Source organism: Homalodisca vitripennis, chromosome 2 (assembly GCF_021130785.1).
Source record: "Homalodisca vitripennis isolate AUS2020 chromosome 2, UT_GWSS_2.1, whole genome shotgun sequence".
NCBI lineage: Eukaryota > Metazoa > Arthropoda > Insecta > Hemiptera > Cicadellidae > Homalodisca > Homalodisca vitripennis.
In genome coordinates this window covers 63,952,834-63,976,764 of record NC_060208.1, presented here as the reverse complement: position 1 = coordinate 63,976,764, position 23,931 = coordinate 63,952,834, and the positions used below count along the sequence as shown (strand labels likewise).

Genomic DNA, 23,931 nt, shown 5'->3' with positions numbered 1-23,931 from the left:
CAAATACCACTGACTGATCCACTCACTCACTCACTCACTCACTCATTCACTCACTCACTCATCGCTCTATCTCAACAACGACAAGACCCAGAATCCTTCAAATTTGGCATGGTGGTCGTACTTATGATGTAGATGTGCAATAAGGCTGGGTTTTCAAAAATCGTCTTTTAAGTGGTTTAAACGTGGATAGTTTGCAAACGAATTTTTGGACTGAATTTAGCCACTTTGAGCACTCCCAAAGTACTTTTATAGTTATTTCTCGAGTTTGGAACTGTAAAACCTATTAAAATAAACAGTATACTACAGTAAAAGTTAAAGAAATACTTAGGAAAGGCAATATTAGTGTTGTAAAACATCGCTAAAAGTAGCCAAATAAACGTTAGTTGGATTAATAATTGTGTGGCTATTTTTTACCATGCAACTTTAAAATCTACTAGAATAAATAGGAATCCATGGGAAATTTTAGAAAATATGTTAATAAGAATGCTATTTATGTTGACGTAGATCACTGAATGCTGCCAAATAAAACGTTAGTTGAATACGCTCTATTTGAATGTTGTACTTTTTGCCCTCTGAAAGTAAGCTCATCAGGGTTATTGGATTTTAATAATGTAGTAAAATATCGATAAGTGTGGCAAAATAAACATGTTCGCCCGATACGCTCTGTTAAAATACGCTACTTTATACCCTCTAAAAATAAATTTGTCTGGGCTCATTGCATTATGAAATTGACATCTCTATTGGAATAAATTAGATTCATTCGATAATATATAAAGTACTAAGAAATAAGTCATAGTTATGACTATTTGCTTAAAAAACCGTCCAATAACAATGCTCTCATTCACGACCTGTACACAGTTTACTATTGAAATTTACTTTCTATAATCTATAAATGCTTAATAAACCTGGTTTTCATAAAGGTACCAAATTAAATGGCAAGGAAGTCTCATTTTAACAGAGCGGACCAAATCAAAGGTGACTTTTGAACACAACCAGTGGTCTGACAGGGGGGGTGGAGGTAAGACAGGATGGCTAGGTATCTGAGATTGTCCATTACCAGTCGGTGGACTCTGTGGTGGAAATAGAAGATGCGGTACACTACCCAGTAGAGTTCTTGCACACGCTTAATCCTCCAGGCATTCCACCACATCATCTTTACCTCAAAGTTGGAGCTCAAATATGTTGCTTAGGAACCTGGTTCCACCTAAGCTCTGCAACGGAACTAGGCTACAAATCAAAGCGTTGCGCAGACACGTTATACAAGCCGTAATATACACTGGATGTGGCCAGGGAGAAGAGGTTTTTATCCCATGCATTCCCTTAATTCCATGGGATTACCATTTTCAGTTTAAAAGACTACAGTTCCCTGTCAAACTCTGCTTTGCTATAACGATAAATAAATCGCAAGGGCAGTCCTTAAAAATGGCCGGTGTTGATCTAAGGGAAGACTGCTTCTCTCATGGCCAGTTATATGTCGCTTGCTCACGAGTTAGCTCTGCTGATAGTTTAACTATCCTTCAGCCTCGTGGAAAAACAAAGAATGTTGTCTACAAAGAAGTATTGTAAGTTCCGTAAAGCAATCCAGCTTATGATTTAATAACTGTTGTGATATAATCCAGTGACTGTTAAAGTATTGAGTTAGGTAAAATCAGTACAAGAAAATTTAAAAAGGAGGAGTTGAAAACATTGAAGCAAAAGTAATGAGAAAAACGGCGAGTTAATAATATGAAAACTCATTTAATTAATTTGCATTTATAGAACTCCTGAAATCCTGCAGTAAGATTCATCATCACTTTTGCAAGATTCATCAATGATTTTCCCGTAGCGAAGCACGGGTATTCTGCTAGTTATTCATATAGTGAGGGATGCCATGTTTGCTATCACCAAAGACCTATTTCCTTCGAAAACATTTAATCTGAATGATTTCCTGAAAGTGTTGGAATAGAGGTTTACATACCTGAAGTCAAGAACTTATTGTCCTAACAATAACATTCTTCTATTGGTCATCAGAGTATCTTGGATACTTACCTCAACATTAGAGGAGAGATTGACTTCATGAAATATTATTATATCTTGATAGCCAAATTTAATGCTTTGTTATGATCGGGATAGGATTCTTAGCGTTCAGATGTAGCTTATCCAGGGCTAAACTATCTTATTTTTAAGGATTTATGGATTATTTTAAAGCTATAAAAGCTCAATAGAGTTCAGAATGAACCAAATTTATTCTCACATAATATAATCGATTAAACTCTTCTATCTGGTAGTGTTTACTGGGTCAAGGTTACCTCATCATGAAATGATTCCACACGAACTCAGAATAAAAATTATCAATGTTCGGTTATTAGTAACGCTTTCATCAAGTTTTATTAACAAACACTGAGAGCGCCAGCTACTGGGCCAACCTGTCTCATTGATGACCGCTCCAGCCCATCCATTTTATAGACCTATCCGCTTATCAGTGAACCAGTTTAATTGTCTCTGGCCGATTGATGCTTCCCAATTGAGAAACTTTTTAGTACCTAGACAAAGTGATTTAGTCATTTGTTTAACATTCAACAGACTTCTTTACTTAATTATATAAATTATTACTATTTATAATTATATGCAATAATTGGTAACACATCACGGACATTTCAGTGTTGGAGTGTTACAGTCTGTCCTCTTGCTTGTTTCTAAAAGAGATATTAAACTTAAATTGTAATGACTTTCACAATCGAACAATCTAGCTCCGGTAAACCGTGTCTGGTTATTGGAAGCTATAAGTATAGAGAATCACACGTACTGGCTAGTGGTGATGTCGCATGGAGGTGTCTCGGAAGTACGTGCAGAGCGTCAGTAAAAACAAACACTGATCGTACTTCTATACTGGTACACAAGGACGTCCACACAGGGCAGCATCCTCAAACATATCGCAACGTGTCCCCTGCTCATACTCAGACCAGGAAAACATCTACGGAATTACTGTCACCTGTTGATTCTCGTGACCTGCCATTCTCACCCTTAATCTCACAACAGATAAATAAGATTAGGTGTATAGAGAGAGCCGTACAGACTGAGGAAGAATGCCTAAAGTCTAAAGATGACCTTTTAGACAGAATCGCTGAGCTTACACAGTGACAATCATCTCTAATTGATAAAATTCAGAGTCTCCAGCTCGAGCTAGAAGCAGAGAAAATCGCTGCGAGATCTCGCTAGAGTCCGGAGGTGGTAAACGTGGCAGTAGGGTGCGAGCCAGAAAAAAATTGGATTCCACCATGCAGATGGACTTGTTTATTCCAATGTGTGAGCAATGCCCTGTATTAGAACAAAAGATCTGTCAGGCCGAGGGTATGATGAGAAACTGCATTTAAGTTTTACGGAATTGCATGTAAAACATAATTATTTACGAGAATCACATGAGCAGCTTCTCTATTTGCAAGGTACTTAAACCAGAAATGACGACAGTTTGGTAAATAGGCCCTTGGAAATTCACCCTGATGTGCCAGTTACTAATATGTTCAATGTACTTGGATCGAAAGATGACACTTTGATAGCAAACCGTAAGAACTGCTCTGGGTGGCAAACAACACCAAACCGAAAAAACAAACATTGCAGTAAGAAAAACTTCAATATTGAACAAAAAATATCTAAAATAAAACTACCTCAAATTAGAAGTAAATCAAATAAGAAGCAAAATACAAACAAAGAACATATCCGCTTAAAATTAGCCAAACATATCCATATTTATGGGAACAGTCACGCCAAGGGATTGTCTCAATACCTGCAAGAACAATTACAGAGAAGCACAAACGTGTTTGTTTGTTCTAATCCTAGTGCCACGTCTGATATTATTATTAACAACGCAAGTGACATGTCGGAGGACTTAACAAAAGGAGATATCGTTATTCTGATTACTGGAACGAATGATCTGTCAAGGTGTTCGTCAGGAAACTCTCAACCAACATTAGCACTGGCTGATCTTTCATCTTATAACTGAGCTGATATACTTCTTTCCCCTTATACTAACAGTCCGCAATGGATAATATAGTTTTGGTGCCTTCCTAACACACAAGTAGTAAAACAACTTGACATTAAAAAACGCTCATTTATTCAAACAAAATATAATTTTAAAACACATTTACCATTAGCAGACTAAACCAAGCACAAAACACGGAAATCTGTGAACAGCTTAATTTATTTAAAAAATGTATTAATAGTAAGAAACATGTGTTTCATGATAGTTTAAGCGAATAAAGAGATGAAAAGTTAATTGTTTTTCTAAATCTTATTATTTAGTTAACACTTTGAATTTAAGGCCAGATGTATTCTATAGTTCCACTTATTTCCAAGCAATTCTGCAAGGTTAGGTAAGATTTTTTTAAAGTTAAGAATACGTGTTTTTTAGTTTTCTTCCGAAATTAACTAAATTCAACACAAATCACTAAAAACAAACTCTAAATGAAATCTCTTCTAAGAAAAAGCAAAATTAATTCACAATTTTTTACCAATAATTTGGAAGTTTTTAAACGTTTATGGTGAAGGAAATATCTAAGTCAAAATCTTATACTTTATTGAAGAGTACACTTAATTTGATTTCTGTAAATTGCATTTGAGATCCATAAATATTTGTTTTTACTTACAATAGTATTTTGGAACCATGATCTTTTAACCACCGAAAAAAAGAATTTAAATACTATATCATCCTATTATCAGAAGCTCAATAAAACCAGAAGCGATACAAGCAATATGATCAGCAGGACTTAAATTACTGGTCATAACAACCCCAAGATCCCTCAACCGATCGACTCTGTCAAGGATCACACCTCCAACACGATAATTAAAGTTGAGATGCAAGGCAGCATGCGAGAAAGAAATTACCTGGCATTTTGAGATGTTCAGGACCATGGCATTTGCCTCACACCAATCCACAATATTGGAGAGCGACCTCTGAAGACCCTCCTGATCAAATGATGAAAGGACCCTAGTATAAATCTTCATATCATCCGCAATCAGAAGAAAGTTAACCCTCCATCAGGCGCTTAAAATTAGAAACACCATCAGACGCTCACGGAGGTTTCCTCCAGGTTAGCGAATAATGGATATCATAGTCGTTTAAACTGTTTTTATTTGTTTAAATATTCATACTGATTTAATTAAAATGTAATATATTCATTTTTAGAAATTAAATAAAAATTACTCTTATGTAATGAATTTTCCAAATAAGAAATTCAAAATCTTGAAAAATGTTATTGTATAATAACAACATGATTTATTTTAAAGAATAATGCAATTAATTGTAAAAATGTTTAACCTACTGTAATAATATATGGAAATTAACTTAGTTTTTAACTTCTTAAAAAAAAACAACTTACTTCAATTCTTGAGATATTGTACAATTGTAATGTCAATTATTACTCTGAAATAAAAATTTATTCTTTACTAAAAGTTTTTTTAAACACTACACAAAGTTTCAAAACATTTTCCTTCTGGTTCTTATAACGACAATGTTCACTCCATAAACAGTACTGAAATGTTCCCCAGCACACGCGTACTGTACTGACAAGTCTCTCTTCTTCATTCTCCATTTCACAAAATTCAAATAAAATATATTGTAAAACTAAAAAAGAAACCATCACAGGTCACACATTTAGGCGCACACGGATTATTACTCCATAAAAACTAAACACAATAAGGCGCTCACGGAGATTTCGTCCAAGCACTACAAACACAACATCGGGCGCTCATGGAGGAATCGTCCAGTCTCGCACGGAAGTAGACCTCATACTCACAGATTTTGACAAAGATAAGCGGGAGGCTATTGTTTCGCTTCCCCGAAAGATGCTCGTGAAGTACACTGCGGGAAACGACTGCCAACATCAGAAAAGTACTAATATTTTGATTAATAAAAAATACACGGAGGAAAACTCCGTTTAGCGCCCGATGTAGGGTTAACTGAGATAGTTTTTTTAAAATATCATTGATATATAAGATAAACAATAGAGGTCCTAAATGGGAGCACTGAGGGACACCAGACAGTACTGGGAAAGATGCAGAGACAGATCCATTACACTTTACAGACAGAATACGGTCGCCAAGGTAGCTCACCAACCATTTTAAAAGCTGGCCACCCACTCCATATCCAGCAAGCTTTGCAACCAGCAAGTCATGGTTTACCATGTCAAATGCCTTAGAGTAGTCCAAGTATATGCAATCAACTTGACACGATTTAAGGAAAGAACACAGAACAAAATCCTGAAACAGTAGGAGATTTAAGATAGTAGAGGGCCATGGAGAAAACCATGCTGATTCTCATGTATAAAGGGTTTCAGGTAAAAGAGTAGTTGATCGAGAACTAGTGCCTCGAAGATCTTTGCCAATGCAGACTGAATGACTATAGGTCTATAATTACTTATAACAGTACGGTCACCCTTTTTAAAAATTGGGACTACATATCCAATTTTCAAACAAGCAGGGATAATCCCAGCAGCCAGGAGTGGATTGAAAAATATTTACAAGTGTGCAGCAAGAATGGATGCGCAGTGTTTGAGTATAGCAGGAGGAATCTGATCAGAGCCTGCACTCTTGTTGTAATCAAGAGCTTCAAGTTTCTTTTGTACATCAGTGGCAGATAATGTAATCCGTGAGAAGGAATTACTCCATCCAAAATCAAATGAAGGGATATCCAATGCAGTATTTGAGAAGACTGAAGAAAAGTGTTGTGCAAACAGGTTACAGATACTTAGAGAGTAATCAGCCACAGATCCATTAAACTTCATTGTTAGTGGAAAGGAAGTGTCACTTTGCAGGTTGTTAATATGTGGAAGGATTTAATATTATGTGGAATGCTATCCTCAACCTTTACAATGTAGTTCCTATAACAGGCAGAAGCCAAGCATTTACAATCTCGCCTAAGTCTCACAAAGGTATCACGGTCACACCAACTCCCAGTAGTTTTAAGCTTAATAAAGTGTTTTATTCTGTCATTAAGTTTTCAGATAACAGCGGTACAAACCTTTGAATAATATACAGTATCATTACAGGAATAGTAGTGAACAAATGATTGGCATCATTTATAATCAATTCAAACTGAAGTTATACAGTGTTTGAGTAAGTTCTTCAGCTAGTCTCAACCAACACAAAGTTACAGGATGACGGCTACTCGAGGTTGTACAAAAGTTCAGTCTGGGATATTTTGCAACATAAATTTGAATTGAAACAGCATTTTAAGCAATTTAAAGCTACTTTTATTCTTAATCATTTTGATCAATAAAAGCGGCCGTTCAAAACTTTTAGAAATATACAAGAAAATCCATTCTTTATAATAATTCAATATAACAGCACCTGTGAAATCTACAACTAAGCCAGAAGAGAGATTTGGCCTTTTGACGGTGTTTTTTTTTTTTTTTTTAATGAATTTCTAAAAGGATGCATGCAAAACATGAAATAGTACCCTGCTACTTTAGAAATGACCAGATCAAGGGTTCAGGAGGATTGAGAGAGAGAAATGAGCAGGCGGGGCAGATCACTAATTACTGGTACTTGGAGTAGAGGGGAAATGGGACAGAGGGTTCGGTAACAAACAAGAAACGATGATGCTCCTGTGACCTATAGGTCAGAATGTGTGATACTGACACAAGCACAACCTTAAGCATTAGCACAGCTTGTCACTCATGGGGCTAAAAAATTTCATATTAACACATGTAGCCTAACTAACTCAGTATACAACTTCATTTCAGAGTAACTTGGTGTGTAAACTGTTATTATTCAAACACTGATACCAAACCAATTTAATGTAAATGTATCATGTGGCAAGAAATCTGACAAAAGATTTCATCTATAGTTTTAAAATTTTCAATGAAACTTCATTTCTGTATGGACAAGAATAAGTTCTATAGTGATGGACTTACAACCATAACATTTGGTAGTGTTGTTGAAGCCTGTGACTCAGTAGGCTGACACAATTTCTCTTTTGTTTGTCGGAGGAATTAAACATTCTTTTTCATATGATTGTCTGTTATTCTGTCAGTCAATAATAAAATGAGCTATATATTTGAAATTGAACCTCAGCAAAGCCCTGTTACACAACATGTGGTGTGGTGGTACTCTAATCCTGTAAGGTATAGTTATTTTAACTACCATACAACAAAACTTCAATAAAACTCAATCTTGTAACTCAATTTCTAGGAAATGCAATAAAAACACATTCAAATCTAATGAAATATACAACTTTATTTCAATGATCACACAGTTGCGTTCAACATATGAGACTTACAAACAAAATGAAGAAGTATGACAAACACAAATATATAAATAATCAATGACAAATTTTCTAATTACAAGGCTATGAAAAAGCCATACATAAATAATAAATGTAAGCCTATTTGATTCGTTCACTTAAGTACTTCCAGAATTATCTTAATTCTTTGTCTGCATAATAACTGATTTAAAATTGTGTTATTAATTTTAATCAGCACTAAAATAAAACAAAGTTACTTGTTGAAATAGAATTACATATAAAACTATATATTAAGTCTATAATTAACAGAACAAATAATACAAAAGATAAAAGTACATCATCAAATTTAAAAACCATTATTATGTACATAAAGCATTAACTAGAATGTTGAGAAATTGTATTAAAAATCACACAAATACATATTTAATTATGCAACGTATACGTTATTTAAACTCACATTTATATTGTACACTATAAATTGAATAAGTAAACCTATTTCATTCAAGACTCAGTTTTCTAGAAACAATAAAAAAAACTATGCCAAACTGCTTGCTGAAGCTGAATGAATTTTGAACTCATTTTCCTTGGGCATGTATGAATTTGGTATTTTTTAAATTCATTGGAGAGGGAAAAGTTGACTCAAGGCACGGTTTTAACCAGTATTTATTTTACCTGGAATCTAAACAAACCATTCCCAAACAAAAAATACCAAATATTTACCTCTTAAGTGAGAAATCCAAGATACTGGAATGTAGTACTTTAAATAAACAAATCAAATTGACAAACAACAAAAATGAAGAAAAAAGTTTAGAATTTCCAGTAGCATGGAGCACCATTTTATAAAACACAAGACAATCTAGCAACTAGTAATCTATACTTGTACTGCAGAAACCTTAACAAGGGTTTTAGAAGAGCGTTAACAAGTTGATGAGAAAACACAAGAACTATTAACAGCATTACCAACCGAATATCGATTGGGACAAAATTTCTCACCGACCACCGACAATAGCATAATGGTCAGCATCTATTCAAATAACAATCACCAATATTATGTGATATTTACAAAAATTTGTTATAAAAATCCTATTTTACCAGAGAAAGGTACGTGATCAGTGCGGTAATATAAGGGCTTCCATTTGCACAAATAGGGTAAAAAAATGAAAAAATACACGGGCAAAAACACTAAATAAACAGAAGTATATGCAGGTGCAAAAAATGGAATGTAATCAAAAAACTTCACCTGAAGACAAGACTCACTAATGACATTTTAGTGAAAAAGCTTAAAATTAATTTTTAGTATTAAAATCATACACCAATAGAACTCGTATAACCGAATCATTCACACACGGACTCACACGACTCTCAGAAAACCCTAAAATTAAACTAATCCTAAGTAAAGTAAGTGGTGTACAGAATGGGAACCTGAGCGAGAAACGCTTAGATGTCAAATCCGTTTAGCAACACGCACCTAGCCGTGTTGCACTACGATTGGCAAACACATATCTAGTCGTGTTGCTCTACCATTGGCGAGTGATCAGCCCACGGCAATTTGGAACATTCGACGGCGAGATTTTATGTAAATGCTGACAAAAAGTGTGCTAACGCTCATAAAACAAATGTCACACAGTAATTCTAATGAGTCTTAGAAAAATCAAAGTTCCGTATTTGGTTAGCACACGTTTCAAGAACATTTATATGAAGAGGTAGCCACAAAAGGCACAGTATCCCAAGCGTTTTCCTACTCCGGAACACAATTTGACTACCGTAATTGTTTTCTTTTCGGGTTAATTTAGCCATGTCTCCAAACACCGTATAAGCCATCCAATGTTTGTTGAAGGCCCCACTGGTTCGCCATTACAAGGGGAGTGTGAAGTTAATCCACACTCTTGAAAAACTGATGACATAAAAATCTTAATATTGGAATCATCATTTTTAGTGGTTACGTCTTAACGTACTGTCTTTTTTTTAATCTTACTTTCAAACACAAGACACATCGAGACCATAATATCATTAACCTAAATGCTAACAACAGATTGAGAGTAAAAACAAACGTTTTTATTAAAAACAACTGATTTCATCTAATCACACAAATAAAAATCGCCGCTTTACCACAAAATCTGTCATTGTAATAAAACACACATTGTATCCTATTACCACAAGAAAACACATTCGATTAAATATTAATCGAAATCTAACTCCCTGAGTAAATCAACTGCAGTCTCTCGTTAAGCTAGATCTGACTCAAGCGTATCAACAAGTCGGTATTTCTATTTGATCGTCGTTGGCGAACAAGTGAGGCTCATCCAATACGTTCATTAAAGCCGGACACCACTTCTGTTCTAAATATAAAAAAAAACAACTGTAAATGAGATTTAAAAGTAATGCTCAAACGGCGATGGTCACTTGACATCCGTTGCCTTTAGTTTCTTGGTGGGCGGCTCCTCCTGCAGACTGCAGCTATCCTGGTCTGATGTCTCCGGGTAGGAGGTGGTGGTTGTGTCATCTGCGGCATCCACCTTGCCATTGTCTCCATTCGCTTCCAGGTTGCTCTCATCAGAACACTCCAACCCGTCCTGTAACAGTCCTTTTGTTCTTTACCTAGATCGGTACACTGCAAGATTGAAATAACAAAAGAGCACAAATCATAGATTCCCTGTTTTTTCTGTTGGCTAATTATATCTCTAGGATAACATTAGAGACTTACATAGTCTTGTTTACTTACCGTAGTTGTCTCATCAGCGGGAATACTCAAGACCTCGGCAGGAGGGGAAGGCTGCGTGTCACCATTCTGATGGTGGACAGACCCGTTAGGCATCCCATCCAACAATTCCGGTTTGAGTTCACTGGCAACGTAATGGGTCCACAGCGCAAGCTCCACTCTGTGCGGACTCCACCATCCATTGCTTGCTGCAGCACCATCATGACAATTACAGACCCATAATTTTGTCTTAACATTACAGTATATGAAATTATAATTCTTATTTATAATGTTTGTAAATATCAAATGGTCTCCAAAAAGACATGTTTAAGATAAAACATAAGTCTTCCTATATATACTAGATATATATGACTAAATATATCAATGGAAACCAGTGTTCTTCTTCTTATATGGGGCGGCCTACTGCCATGAACTTAAGCCTCAATGTCCTTTTGCGTACCCTGGAAGCACACCATGAGGCCTACCAGTCTATGATTTCAGCAGTTCCACAAACCACCATTCACCACCCTTATCCAAACTACCAAAGATGTCATACTGCTCCCTTGCTACTGCAGGCAATCAAAGAGCAGGTGTTCGGCAATTTCATCCTGTCCATCACATATTCTACAGAGCAGATCCTCCTGAAGGATGCAAACTCTGTGAAGATGCTTCCTCAGGTGAGCATATTCCGTGATCAGACCTAAACTTGATAAGATATCGATCTATTTAGTGAGAGAAGGTCAGACACCACTCTGGAGGAAGGCGACTATAGTACCATTCTGCTCATTCTCATTCCAGGATGCAACCTCCACCTTCCCTCATGTTCAGCACGAATCCATTTCGAGAAGCCACAAAGGATTCACACCTTGGAATACAATAGACGGTTGAGGGCCTGTCATAATTGACGCTGAGCTCTGGTTTTCGAGAAGCCACAAAGGATTCACACCTTGGAATACCGTAGACGGTTGAGGGCCTGTCATAATTGACGCTGAGCCCCGGTTGGCTAAGGCATCAGCTCTTTCATTCCCAGGGATCCCCTTATGACCAGGAACCCAACAAACAGTCACATTGTTGATTCTGGCAAGGGAAGAAACTAGTTGATAGCAATCCCAGACGTTTACAAACACCACATATAAAGATTGTTATGGTGAGTCATTAATTTATTTTGAAATGATTTAGTGACACTCAACTAAGGATTAAAAATATTAGTGGCATTTTACTTTAGGATTAATTGGAGCAATTGAATGATAGGCCCTATTGATAACTAATTACAATGTAGTTTTAACTCTTCAGTAGTTTACCAAGCACATGGTTCAGCTAATTTAGTAAGATTTGAACAGTAATTAAAAATTTCTATAAAGATTACATTAGAAAAAGAAAATATGGATTAATATACATAATTTCATTCAGAACAGTCTATACAGTTTAAATGTGATCTCAAAATTAATTAAACGTGTAATTTAAAATTATTTTTTATCAGGTAGAGTACAAAAATATGTTATGCTACATTTCACATTCTGTTTCACTAAATAAAAACTAAATTTAAAGAAATCACTAAATAAAAATGCATAAATAAAAAAATTATGAAATAGCCTTTTATCAATTTTTTTTAAAACATGTACAAACTTCAGAACATTTACTAAATGGATAGTTACATATAGAAAACCAAATTAATGCACTATGTAGAACATTTGTATATGAAGAAGAGCTACTGCTGTTTGAATAGTTACATTTTATTTCCAGTATAACTCGGATACTAAAAGAAAAGACGAATATGCATTCTCTACCAACACTATATATCAAGTAGAACTTACTATAGATAAACCGCTCACAACAAAATCTGCACAGAAGCAAATATCTGAGTAGTCGAACACAGAAGGAACCCTCCTCCAGTGGTGAGGAGTGGGAAAAGCATCTCCTCGTCTGTTTTATCAGCTGTGTGTATTGTGTCTCGCTCGAACCATTTTGTTTACACTGCAACTACTTACCTTTTCTGTAACTATATTGTATCTTTGTGTGTAGGCCTATAAAAGTTTCACGGTCAAAGCGTAAAATATTATTTGAATACACTAATGTAGCCATAGACGAATCCATGGAGCTTGGGTTTTGGTGTGTGAGGTTAACTGCGAAGTGGCAGTGTCTCACAGTCAGGTCAGGGGATACTGGGAGAGGGCGGCATGTCAGCGGCGGAGAATTATTTAGCCCACCCAGCGTGAACTAAAATCGACCAGTGTCTTTTTGTAAGCGGTTTACCTACAAGTGAAGTATGTTGTAAACAGCTACAGCTGGATGTTTATACCGATGTCAAATTGACGATGCATCAACATTATTACCGACAACTATATTATATTAAAGCTATTAATAATCTTTACGTTGTTTTGTTAGCTAGAAAAGTTCAATTAGTGTATTAGTCTACTTTTGAAGTTAAATGTTAGAATGTATTTATTATAGGAATGGTCCACCGAACTGCTTATACTCACTCTCTTTGTTTAGCCTCTCGGCAGTGTTCTGTATGTGGTTGACGAAGTTGAGGTATTCCTTGGTCGTGTAGTCGATGCCTTCAATGTCTGGGATCGCCATCAGACATTCATCTGCCATGAAGGGTGCCTTCTCAGGGGCTGCAGCTGCCAGTAGAGCTGCCAACACAGCAAAATCAAATAATGAACAACAACACAAATAATTTTTAATACTTTCATAATGATAAAGTTCAGTAATTTTTTTGTTGCTAATCTTATTTTCAATAATACTGGGAAACTAATGTATTCACATAAAAGAGATTACTTTACAATGTAAAATTTTACTTAACTAAGAGTGATTAACCATATGTGAAATTTGACGGTCTGTATTATTATAATAAACCTCCATAATTACCCCACACGCCATGCCTCAAGGCTCACCCTACCTCAACACAGAACAGCTTTATACGAGAAGAAACCTTCATACATTGGCCGGAAATTTAAAAACCTTCTACCAGACTACCTCCGCAGCCTGACAGGAAACAGACTAAAGAACCTACTTCGAGAGTTTTTGCTGAAGAGACCTGTATACACCATTGAAGAGTTCCTGGAATCTGCTAACACTGTAACCACGTGATTTTAAAAATTGAAGCATAAACCTCCTAAACTCACAATGATGACACTATTAAACTGTAATTATCTAACTTTGCATTATGTATTATATTTTGACAAATTACTGTACTTAATGTTCACGTAATAAAGACATTTTGATTTTGATTTGATTTGATTTGATAAATAAATTATTTAAGATTGGTTACTGATCATTTTATAACGTAACTGGCACAAGAAAATTGCTATAACTTTCTTTTTAATTTTATGTCTGCACAATTTTCAAATCTACTGTCGGTTTTAGTACAAAATTAATTAAAAAACTTGTTATCATGTTTAATTCTTAAATGTGTTGACTGTAGCAGATACATTACGGCATATCATCATATTTATATTACTTGGTCTCAATCAGTAAAGAGCTGAAACTGCAGTACCATAGAGCTATAGTACATGTATAGCTAGATAGTTATTGTACAGTCGTTTTTAACACATTGACTATGGCAGACACTACAGCGCATAATCAGATTTATTATTAGACTTTCTCAGTAGAATTAAACATTTGAATATTTAACAAGCTGGCAACTAGGATTTTGATGAAAAAATTGTATTTTTATTAATGGTAGGTCTTTACAAATATAGCATATGTAATTTTTCTTTTAACATTATAGCAGAAATGATTACTTAGATACTTAGAAAATACTAACGTAAAAATCCATTTAGACAGATAAACAGAAAACTATGCATTTCAAGACATGCATTAACAGGATTTATTTTGGTTCTTTTAATGTGAAACTCTTCCCCAAGTTTTTTACATATTTTAGAATAGTCCTGTATAGGTAAGTGGGAGGTACATTTGAACAAGGCAACATTTTAATTTCTAAACGTTTGATGTGCTTGTTTTTCCCCACTTCTTCTAAGTGATGTCAATGTGTTCCTTCTATGCATCTGTTGACATTAGTTTATTTTATTATCTGTTTAAAGAGTATCCTTAAAGAGCAGGCTGAGTTTTGTTTCAGCTGCATTTTATTAATTTTTGTTGTCGTTACACTTAAGCCAATTTGGAGAATTTATAATTTTTATACAAGGAAAATGTGGGGGAGCAATTCTGAACACTGTTGGAGGGTACACAAGTCATTGGTGTGTGTATATATTTCATTCAATAAAAAATGTTTAAAAAACTATTAAAATCTAAAAATATTTACAACATAAAACATAAGCGTGTTTTTTTAATTAAAAACACTTTTTAGTTTTTGAGCAATCTATTTATTTTGTTAATATAGAAATTTTTTTTGTAAGTGTTACTTGTTAGTTCTATAATTATGACAAGTACATAATTATGGATCATCAATAGTGAAAACAATTAGAAAGGAAGTAAGCAAATATCTGAATTGAATTACTTTTTTGGGTCTGCTTAAATGTTTAGGATCAACTAAATGGAATAAATTACTCATTTAAAAATGCCCTACACCACTATGCATTAAAATGGACAGTTACACTATACAGTACCAGCACAATTGCATGATTACTATCATTGTTTGATGTTTATTTATAAATTTATACAATGAAAACAAAGAGATAAGAGATATTTCTTGTTTCTCCAAAACAGCAGTGGAAAACTAAATATACCAAAATGGTGAAATTACCACCTGGTTCTCACTGGCAATATAAGGATAACCAACTGGTCCTAAGAGAGTTAAACATACATGCTGGAAAAGCAAACAGAGAAATTTCACTTAGGTATATTATTCTGACTAATTTCAGAATAGAATTTTTTTATACACACTATTATAAAATGTCATCATAAAGGAATAAAAACCAAACTCACTAACATTAACTAAATAAAATATAGTACTGAATGAGTACCTGATGCCATGGTAGTACCAACGCCCTTGAGGTTGCTAAGGGCAGTGATTGCCTGCTCCAGGTTGGGCAGTTTGCGGAAAGCCTTCTTGGTTTCGGCCATGACAGCCCGCGGCGTGTTCACCTTCACCAGGTAATTCAGCTGAGGGTAGAACTTTCCTCGCTGCAACCATACAGTAACATCAAGTAGGGTACCAAGTACCACATGATTGGTAAATTTCCTATATGATATAAGACTAACAATTATGGAAAGTACTGACAGTAGAAAGGAGAAAAAGAAATTCTTTTTGCTTTCTTGGAGGAAAGTAGTTCCAAGTTCTGATTGCTATTAACACTTGCTAAAAAAAATGCTAGTGTTTAGGACAATGCCTGTAGAAACTTTATCTTCAAATATTACTTATATTTCTTTGTTTTGTTTTGTAAATAAATAGTTAAAGATTTTTATATAATAATAAAAACAAATATAAAAAAACCGTTCCAAGTACAGTAGAGTCCCGTTAATCCGACCTAATTGGGACCGAGCCCTATTCGGATTAGCCAGAATTACAGAAAAATACGGTTTTAACTTGAGAATGGGTCTAGTTTGTTATAGAATTATCAACATTGTTTATTAAAACATGTTTTCTGACTGTTGCATTGCATTTCTTGACAAATAAACGTGTTTGCGAATACTAAGCACATTTACCGTATTTAGTGTGAGAGTTCTATTGTTAAGCAATGTGAGTCATCCAATAAACTCTCTTCAATGCGACAGAAGACAATAACTGAATTTATGTCTTTTAACAATTAATATTGTACTCAATAATAATATCAGTACTGTACGTCCGATTTTTGTTTGATTTCACTTCTTAATACAATAATTTAACTCATACTTAACCTATAAGTTTCAATTTGGTACTGTATTTAACTTCATTATTTATGTACTGTACCGTACACAATTTGTCTTAATAAAATACCGTATGTCTATTTAATTAAAGTTTTATTTGTTTATGTACGAAATGATGCACCCATTTTCATTTTTTAAGTAATTAATTCCTATAACTGTTCATTATCGTTATAAATAATTCCTCCTGGACCTGTTCGGATTAACCGACGTTCGGATTACACGTGTTCGGATTAGCGGAACTCCACTGTATACAAAAATTAGTTTCTTTCCACAAAAAAGTTATTGAAGTTTAAAACAAAACAAATGACTTACGAATAATATTTATAAAATACCATATCCTATGGGCACTGAGATTTTTTTATGTGAAACTGCTACAAAAATTTTACATGAAGCACTTGCACTGCATTATTTGTACAAGTACAAACTGTACATATAAATGCACAGTATGTGTAAATAAAAAAATACAGCTGTTGTAAAGAATTAACAAATACAATGTATGTAAACGATGAAAGCTTGTGTGCAGAGTTCACACTGCTGTTTAGTAGCCTACAATGTTGTAATTATCAACACAATAGCCTGCAAAGTTAACATTTAATGATAATTTACAACTGAAACAGTTATTTCATGTAAAAACATTTCAATACACTAAATGCAAAACAAAACTCAAGTAGGTACCAGCATTCTGAAAAATATTGCCATGAATCTGTTAGATAATCACAACACTGGATTTTGGAATGCTGCCGAAAAATTGTAAAGCCTGTTAGAGACAATTTTCATTGTCTGCAAAACTTTCTTAACTCATTATTATAAATAAAAGATATATAAAAACAAAATAACACAACTTATGCAATAAACTAATGTCAACACTAGATTGTCAAAATTTGATGCACTTGGCCACAATACTGGAAACAATAAAACAAACAAAAACTATTTTTATGGAAACATCCAAATACCAATATTAATATTATCACACTAATAGATGTAATTTGTACACAATTTGTACAATTGCTGTATGATTTGATTTTACATCAAAGTACAATGAAGGATTTAAGTAAACAGTGTTACTAGCCTAATGCATAATCCGCATCTGACAAATTCATTGACTCACAGACCGTAACAATATAATACATAATTATCATTTGAAAGGCTTAGGGGAAGAAAAAAACATTAGTCAATACATTGAACCATATCGAATGCATCTATATGGTTACTTGGATATTTCAACTGCGTACTAAATACGGATCGCTGCGCTAATTGATGCCGGCAATTTACAAGGCTTTCAACACATCTAATATGCCGATACCGCAACACTCAAAGAGTTACTATATAATTGGGCCCTTGATACAAAGATCTGTAGTGTACACGGCCCAATCAAATGAACAAGCTAAAAAGATGGAAAAAAGGTTGTTGTGTCAATTAATTTTATAGTTTATGTGCTTATTTTCTTAATATGGATCATTGTCACAAAGCTTCGTAGAATAATCTGTATTATTTGAAATTTTATGGGAAAGGATCGTTAAGTCATCAATTAGTAGTGTAAAAAACGTATCACCATGATTGAAAATTATTTAAATAGGTTCTTTGAAACAAAAATACCTAGAGTAAACAACTGACCCCTGATTCGAGCACAGTAGTCCTTAATATTTTTTCAAATTTAAATGTAAACAGATATGTTGCAGCCTCTCTGGTGGACTGAAAGTGTCAACAGTGTCTACTGTGAATAAAACATTTGTTCCTGTGGTCATGTCACAGCTGAATTATAGAAATGAAAACACAAAATCGAATACTAGCTGAATGTGTTTAGCTGCACAAGATTTTAAGGCCATGTACAAAAAATGGTATGTAAAACAGTTCTCATAATAAAAATATCATAAACTTACCGTTTGTTTCCATTTCATCAGCTGTACCAGTTCCTCGTGGATCAAGTGTGCATCTTTCCCCCGAGACTTTATCTTTTTGGGTAGCTCATTTTGATACCTAAAAAACAAAGACAGTAGTTGTTACTAGTTTCATGATCATTGAAATAACCTAACTTTTGGTGTCTGTTAATTTTCAGCATTTTTAACATTCAGTTGATGATCAGCCAGTATATCTTATGGGTGTACATTATTGGCACGATGTTTTTTGGTAGATTGTGAACAAGAGGTACCCTGAGAGATTCCATGTGATCCTCCATATGGGTCCGACGATGCACAGTAGCCTACTTGTCATGTGGAGTGGAGGGAGAAGACGCTAGCTCAATCTGTAAGCCGTTTCCCCTCCACAGTTGCATCCTCTTCTTGCAGCCCCGGTTTCCCTTTCACGCATCTAAGAGACCACATGAAACCTCTCGGCCTGTATCTATACTGACCCTGTTCACGATAGCAGCCTAACAAAATTAATTTCATAGCTAAATATTCTAATAGAATTGTTGAATAAATTGCTTATAATAATAATAATAATAATACTGCAAATCTGTTTCTTAGACTTTTCCTAAGGGTGGGTCAATTGCAAAGCACTTGCATACCAAAAGCCTGTAACAACCCAGAAGAATAAAATAAAGTAAAGTAAAGTGCTGCTCGGTTTATAGTTTTAGCAGTCTAACAAAACACTGAAGATAGACTTCTTATTTGCTGAGCATTATCATGTCCTGACTAAGACAGCTGGGAATAGTAGAAACGTGTGTCCACCGCAGTCAATGTGTTAATTTCAAGTATGCATGATAAAGTGTAGCTCATACCACACAACCAACCTCAGGAACTTATCAGAAAATAAGACTCAAGAGAGAACTTTTAAATTTTCTAGTGACAATATACACTCTGTATAGTGTTCTTGACAATACAAAGTAGTGCAGTCAACTTATATGTTTGTTCATGACCCTATTACTGTAATTTATATTCATGTAGTAAAGAATTTAGAATGACTGATTGATTGAATTTCTGTATAGGCAACACTGAGTTCATTGTTGATGCGTGTCACTCCATGGAATTTGGCCAAACGCTAATAAATACTTTTACACTTGTCTTATGGGACGAGAAAATAGCAGAATAAATAATTATATTTGTAAACAAACTGAGTACAATCATATGAGATTTTAACATGTGAAGTATTGACACATAGCTTACTCATACAGTAATCAGTAAAAAGAAAGAGAGGAAGAAATAGAAATAAATAGAGGAAAGAAAATGTAAATGTGACAAGATATGATTCCAGCACACTCTTGCATAGTACAGTACATTCCCTACCTCACCAGAACTATTTAAACATTGCTATGAAACTTAACTCAATGAAGAAAATATTGTGAATGTATCATGTAACAAGATAGTTGAGAAATATTTCATCTGCAGACTTTCAATTTTGCATGAAACTTTATTTCTACACAGGCAAGAATGAGAAGGAAGGCAACACTCCCTTTTAACGATTTATCAATTTTTATTTCTTCTAGTTTTAATTTATAATGTTAAAAAACAGTTCCTTTGTATAAAAAAAGTTTATTATAGCAATAATAAATCATAAAACTAAAATGAAAATTAGATTCAAATTAAACCATTAGAATTTCTTGTACTTTGAACATGTTAGGAATAAGGTAGATTCCCTTAAATACATCTTTATATCTGCCCATTATCTCTGATCAAACGTAAATACCCACTGCAACTCTAAAAAAAAGACACTTTGGAACTTCCCAGTGACATCATACATACTATCAGTCACATATTACTTTCATCACTTGAATGAATAAATAAATAACTTATTTTGCATTCAATAAATTATTAATGGTGTTTCACTATTAACTTACATTTTTAATTAACTATAGGAGGTTCTTATTTTAATTGTAGCCTATTTAAATATTTGATGCTAAGAATAAGCTATTGCATTTGTATTTGCATAAATTTCAAAGCAGAACATTTTGTAAATTTTACATATTTACAACTATTTTGAGTTAGTCGGAAAACTGAACAGGCTGTGAATTCTTCCTAATCTTATCAATCACATGTTCAAAGTTTAGTTTCTCGTTGGCATAATTATTGGCATAATTATGTAAAATATTACTTTATCGCAACCTGCTGATGTTTGCAGGACATTCAATGAAAGCTAAATATAGTTCATTTAGGTCATTGAAAATATGAAAATGCTTTTCTCAAAAATATTTTTTGAGCTGACATAAGAAACTTACATATTTATATGTGACTGTGCAGTATTTATGTGTATGAATACTATATTTATATAGATGTGTGTTTACATAAGTATGTAATTCTCAACATATTTTTCATTTAACAAACATTTTTATAACGAGTTTTAAGTGTTTATAGTGTAAATCTGATGATGTTTTATAACTTAATATATTGTATAGACCACTAGTTTTGCAATTTGTTTCTAAAACCAGTAAACCACGAAAAATAGGAATTCCTAATATATGAAACATCATTAAATATTAGCGTTCCATGGGTTAATACAACAATGGATTTACAACCCAGTTTTGGGTGCAAGCCGGTTGGTCTACTGAAAAGCACGCATGTGGTATGTCCAGTTTTGCAGGTTTTATTTAGATCTCATTTTGTATTAGTTTTTAGAAATAAATAAATATATTTTGTTTTGTTTAATAATAGGCTACATTTAATTCTACAAAAGGATATTCAATAAAAAATATGATATACTACTTATGAAATTTACAAAATATTGTTAAAAACCATTATTGAAATTTTTAGTTTATTATATAAAGTCAAATATTTTAAGGATGAAAGCAAATTTTATCACAAAATTATTAAATTAAAATTAAGTAAATATGAAATAAGATACATATGGATTAAAAGCTACATGAGTAAACACTCAAAAAAGAGCTATTTTAATGTTTTTGCATGTTTCCTCATTCTATCACTAACTTATGAAATTTACCTAGTGGCAGTGTTTATCAAGTTTAAAAACCTAAAAAGAATGTAATTTTACTTTGATATATTATACTATCAAGTACCTAGCAATGTTCAGAATAAATGCCAATGAAAAATAGTTTTATTATTCATTCACAGCTTTCCTAATTTATTTGTTCATTACAAATTATTAACCGTCTTACATAAACTACTGTATGTGTGTGGATTAAGAACAAAAATGTTTGTTTATTTTATAACTCAATGTAGGCATTGACAATGTCATAAATTACAGCTTCCCTGCCAAGTTTGAGTAAAATGTGTATGAACATGTAATATAGTAAAAGATCTATACAAGTAATTTTTCTAATTGAGAAGTAAATAATTATTTTAAACATAGTTTCTGAAATATTTTACTAAATAATCTCCTAACTCACATTGTATTGCCTTTTTAAAATAAAGGACTGTTCAATTTATTTTTGATAAAATTTATCAAAATATTTGATTATGGAGAGCAAAAATAACAAATTGCCATGAGAAATTCCAAACATGGCAGTCTAGTTATTGTGATTTTGCATCCTTATACTATTTTCTATATAACACACCAAATACAGTTGTAATAAGCCCTTATTAAAAATACCACCATGTATTTATTTATAGGCTACATCGGGGTGTTTTGTAACTCAGTTTGGATAGTAAGTGAATTGTTTCTTGGATCAAAAACTAATAAATACTCATGCGTTAAAAAGTAATTATAAAGGAGAAAGGGAATTGATCCACATAATAAGCCCTGACCAAAATTCCAAGGAAAATATGAAAAGCAAAAATTGGTTGTCTGGGACAGGATCATTTTCAAAAATTTACAAAAAATGTATTACTGTCACTGTTAAACATAGAGTAGTTTTTTATTAATATCAAACTATAGTTTGATGGATTGTGTGCACAATTTTATAATGATCTTTGAATTTACTAATGACATACAAAACATAATCAATATTAATGTCATGCATATAGACGAGAAAAGTTTTAGTTATTCTATTCAACAAAATTGGAAATTACTGTTAAAAGTTGAGCATTTATTAATATTAGCCTATTCTGAGGGGGAGGATGGTTTAGTCATCATCGTGGGAGGTATCCTGACAGGCCCTAAACGCTCTGTAGGCGAAGGCGAAGCGACAAACAAACCACCAGCCACAGAATGGCATTGTATTATTTTTTATTTTCGCAGGGTTTTTCAAGACCTCAGTGCTGTCTCTGCGTTTGTTTCCTCTCCTTTCCAGCGGTCGCTGTCCAAGGCCGCCGGGCGAGCGAGTCGACTGTCGGGGTCGGCCCGTTCGGGTAACCTCGGCCCGGCCCGGAGACGCACGAAGTTTCTTATAAGTGCCGACCGGTTTGACTGACTCCCTTCGCCGCTCCGCGCCGCTTCGTCCCGACCGTAGAAATCGATATAAGCTCCCGCTCAGCCTTTGCTTGACGTGCTCCCCCAGACGGTTAAAAACTTTTCCAATTCAGCTGTGTTCACTCTACCGGTGTTCATCCACCAACCGCTTCATTAATGCTGACACTCTAATTTAAACATTAATACGATTTCACCTTGTAAATAGTAACAATAGACACGTAAAAGCTAATTCTTGTAAGTGTAATAAATATTATTGTGAAACGGTACTATAGACGTTTGACACTCAAAGATAGTAATATGAAGTATTGGAAACATGGCAATACATATTCTTGAGTATAATGTTTTTCGCAAGGCCAATAATTCGGTAGAAACAGATGTGGACCAATTTGTAATCATTAGAATTAGTACATTTACTAATGTGTTTACTTTATTCATCTTTAGCTCGATTGAATAATAATACAAGTTAATCTTGCCCAGCAAAGATCCTTGGTAAGATATTTTCACGTCACAATGGATTGAAATCTGAGAAACAAGAGTCCAAATACCCATTTCTGAATGCAAAATCTCAAAATGTGCGTTTATGACACCATATATTGGTTAATTTTCTTACGTCTAAAAAAGCTAAAAACTGTCGTGGTATCAAAACTCGTTATTCTTCAGTTTCGTAATAAAACTAAAATACTATCATATCCAGGGCCGTACTCAGCTTTGGTGAACCTCGGAAAAGATGTTCGGCCGGGCCCCGTCATGTCTAGAAAACGCAACACGGTCCCTTCAAATAGACGGGTGGAGGGGCCCGGCTCGGGCCTCGGTAAAATTGTCCGAAAACCGGTCTGAGTACGGGCCTGCCTAATCATATCACGAAGACAATACAAAATTATAACAATTAAACAGATATCCTACTTGAAACGTTTCCTACTAGCAGTAAAAAAAACTTTTTCTAAACGACGATTCTAAGTGACTT

At 34.0% G+C, this 23,931-nt stretch overlaps 1 protein-coding gene across 1 annotated transcript in view; it reads right to left on the bottom strand.

The window, feature by feature from the left end:
• Positions 1-8,191: 8,191 nt before the first annotated feature.
• The window catches only part of LOC124354073, a 28,889-nt gene continuing 13,149 nt past the window's right edge, over positions 8,192-23,931 (bottom strand). The window contains exons 2-6 of the mRNA XM_046804261.1: positions 18,608-18,704; positions 15,845-16,004; positions 13,397-13,552; positions 10,941-11,125; positions 8,192-10,791 (exon numbers count right to left, since the gene is read on the bottom strand). Coding sequence (XP_046660217.1) covers positions 10,618-10,791; positions 10,941-11,125; positions 13,397-13,552; positions 15,845-16,004; positions 18,608-18,704 — 772 coding nt within the window. The 3' untranslated portion in view covers positions 8,192-10,617. The remainder of the gene's footprint in view (positions 10,792-10,940; positions 11,126-13,396; positions 13,553-15,844; positions 16,005-18,607; positions 18,705-23,931) is intronic.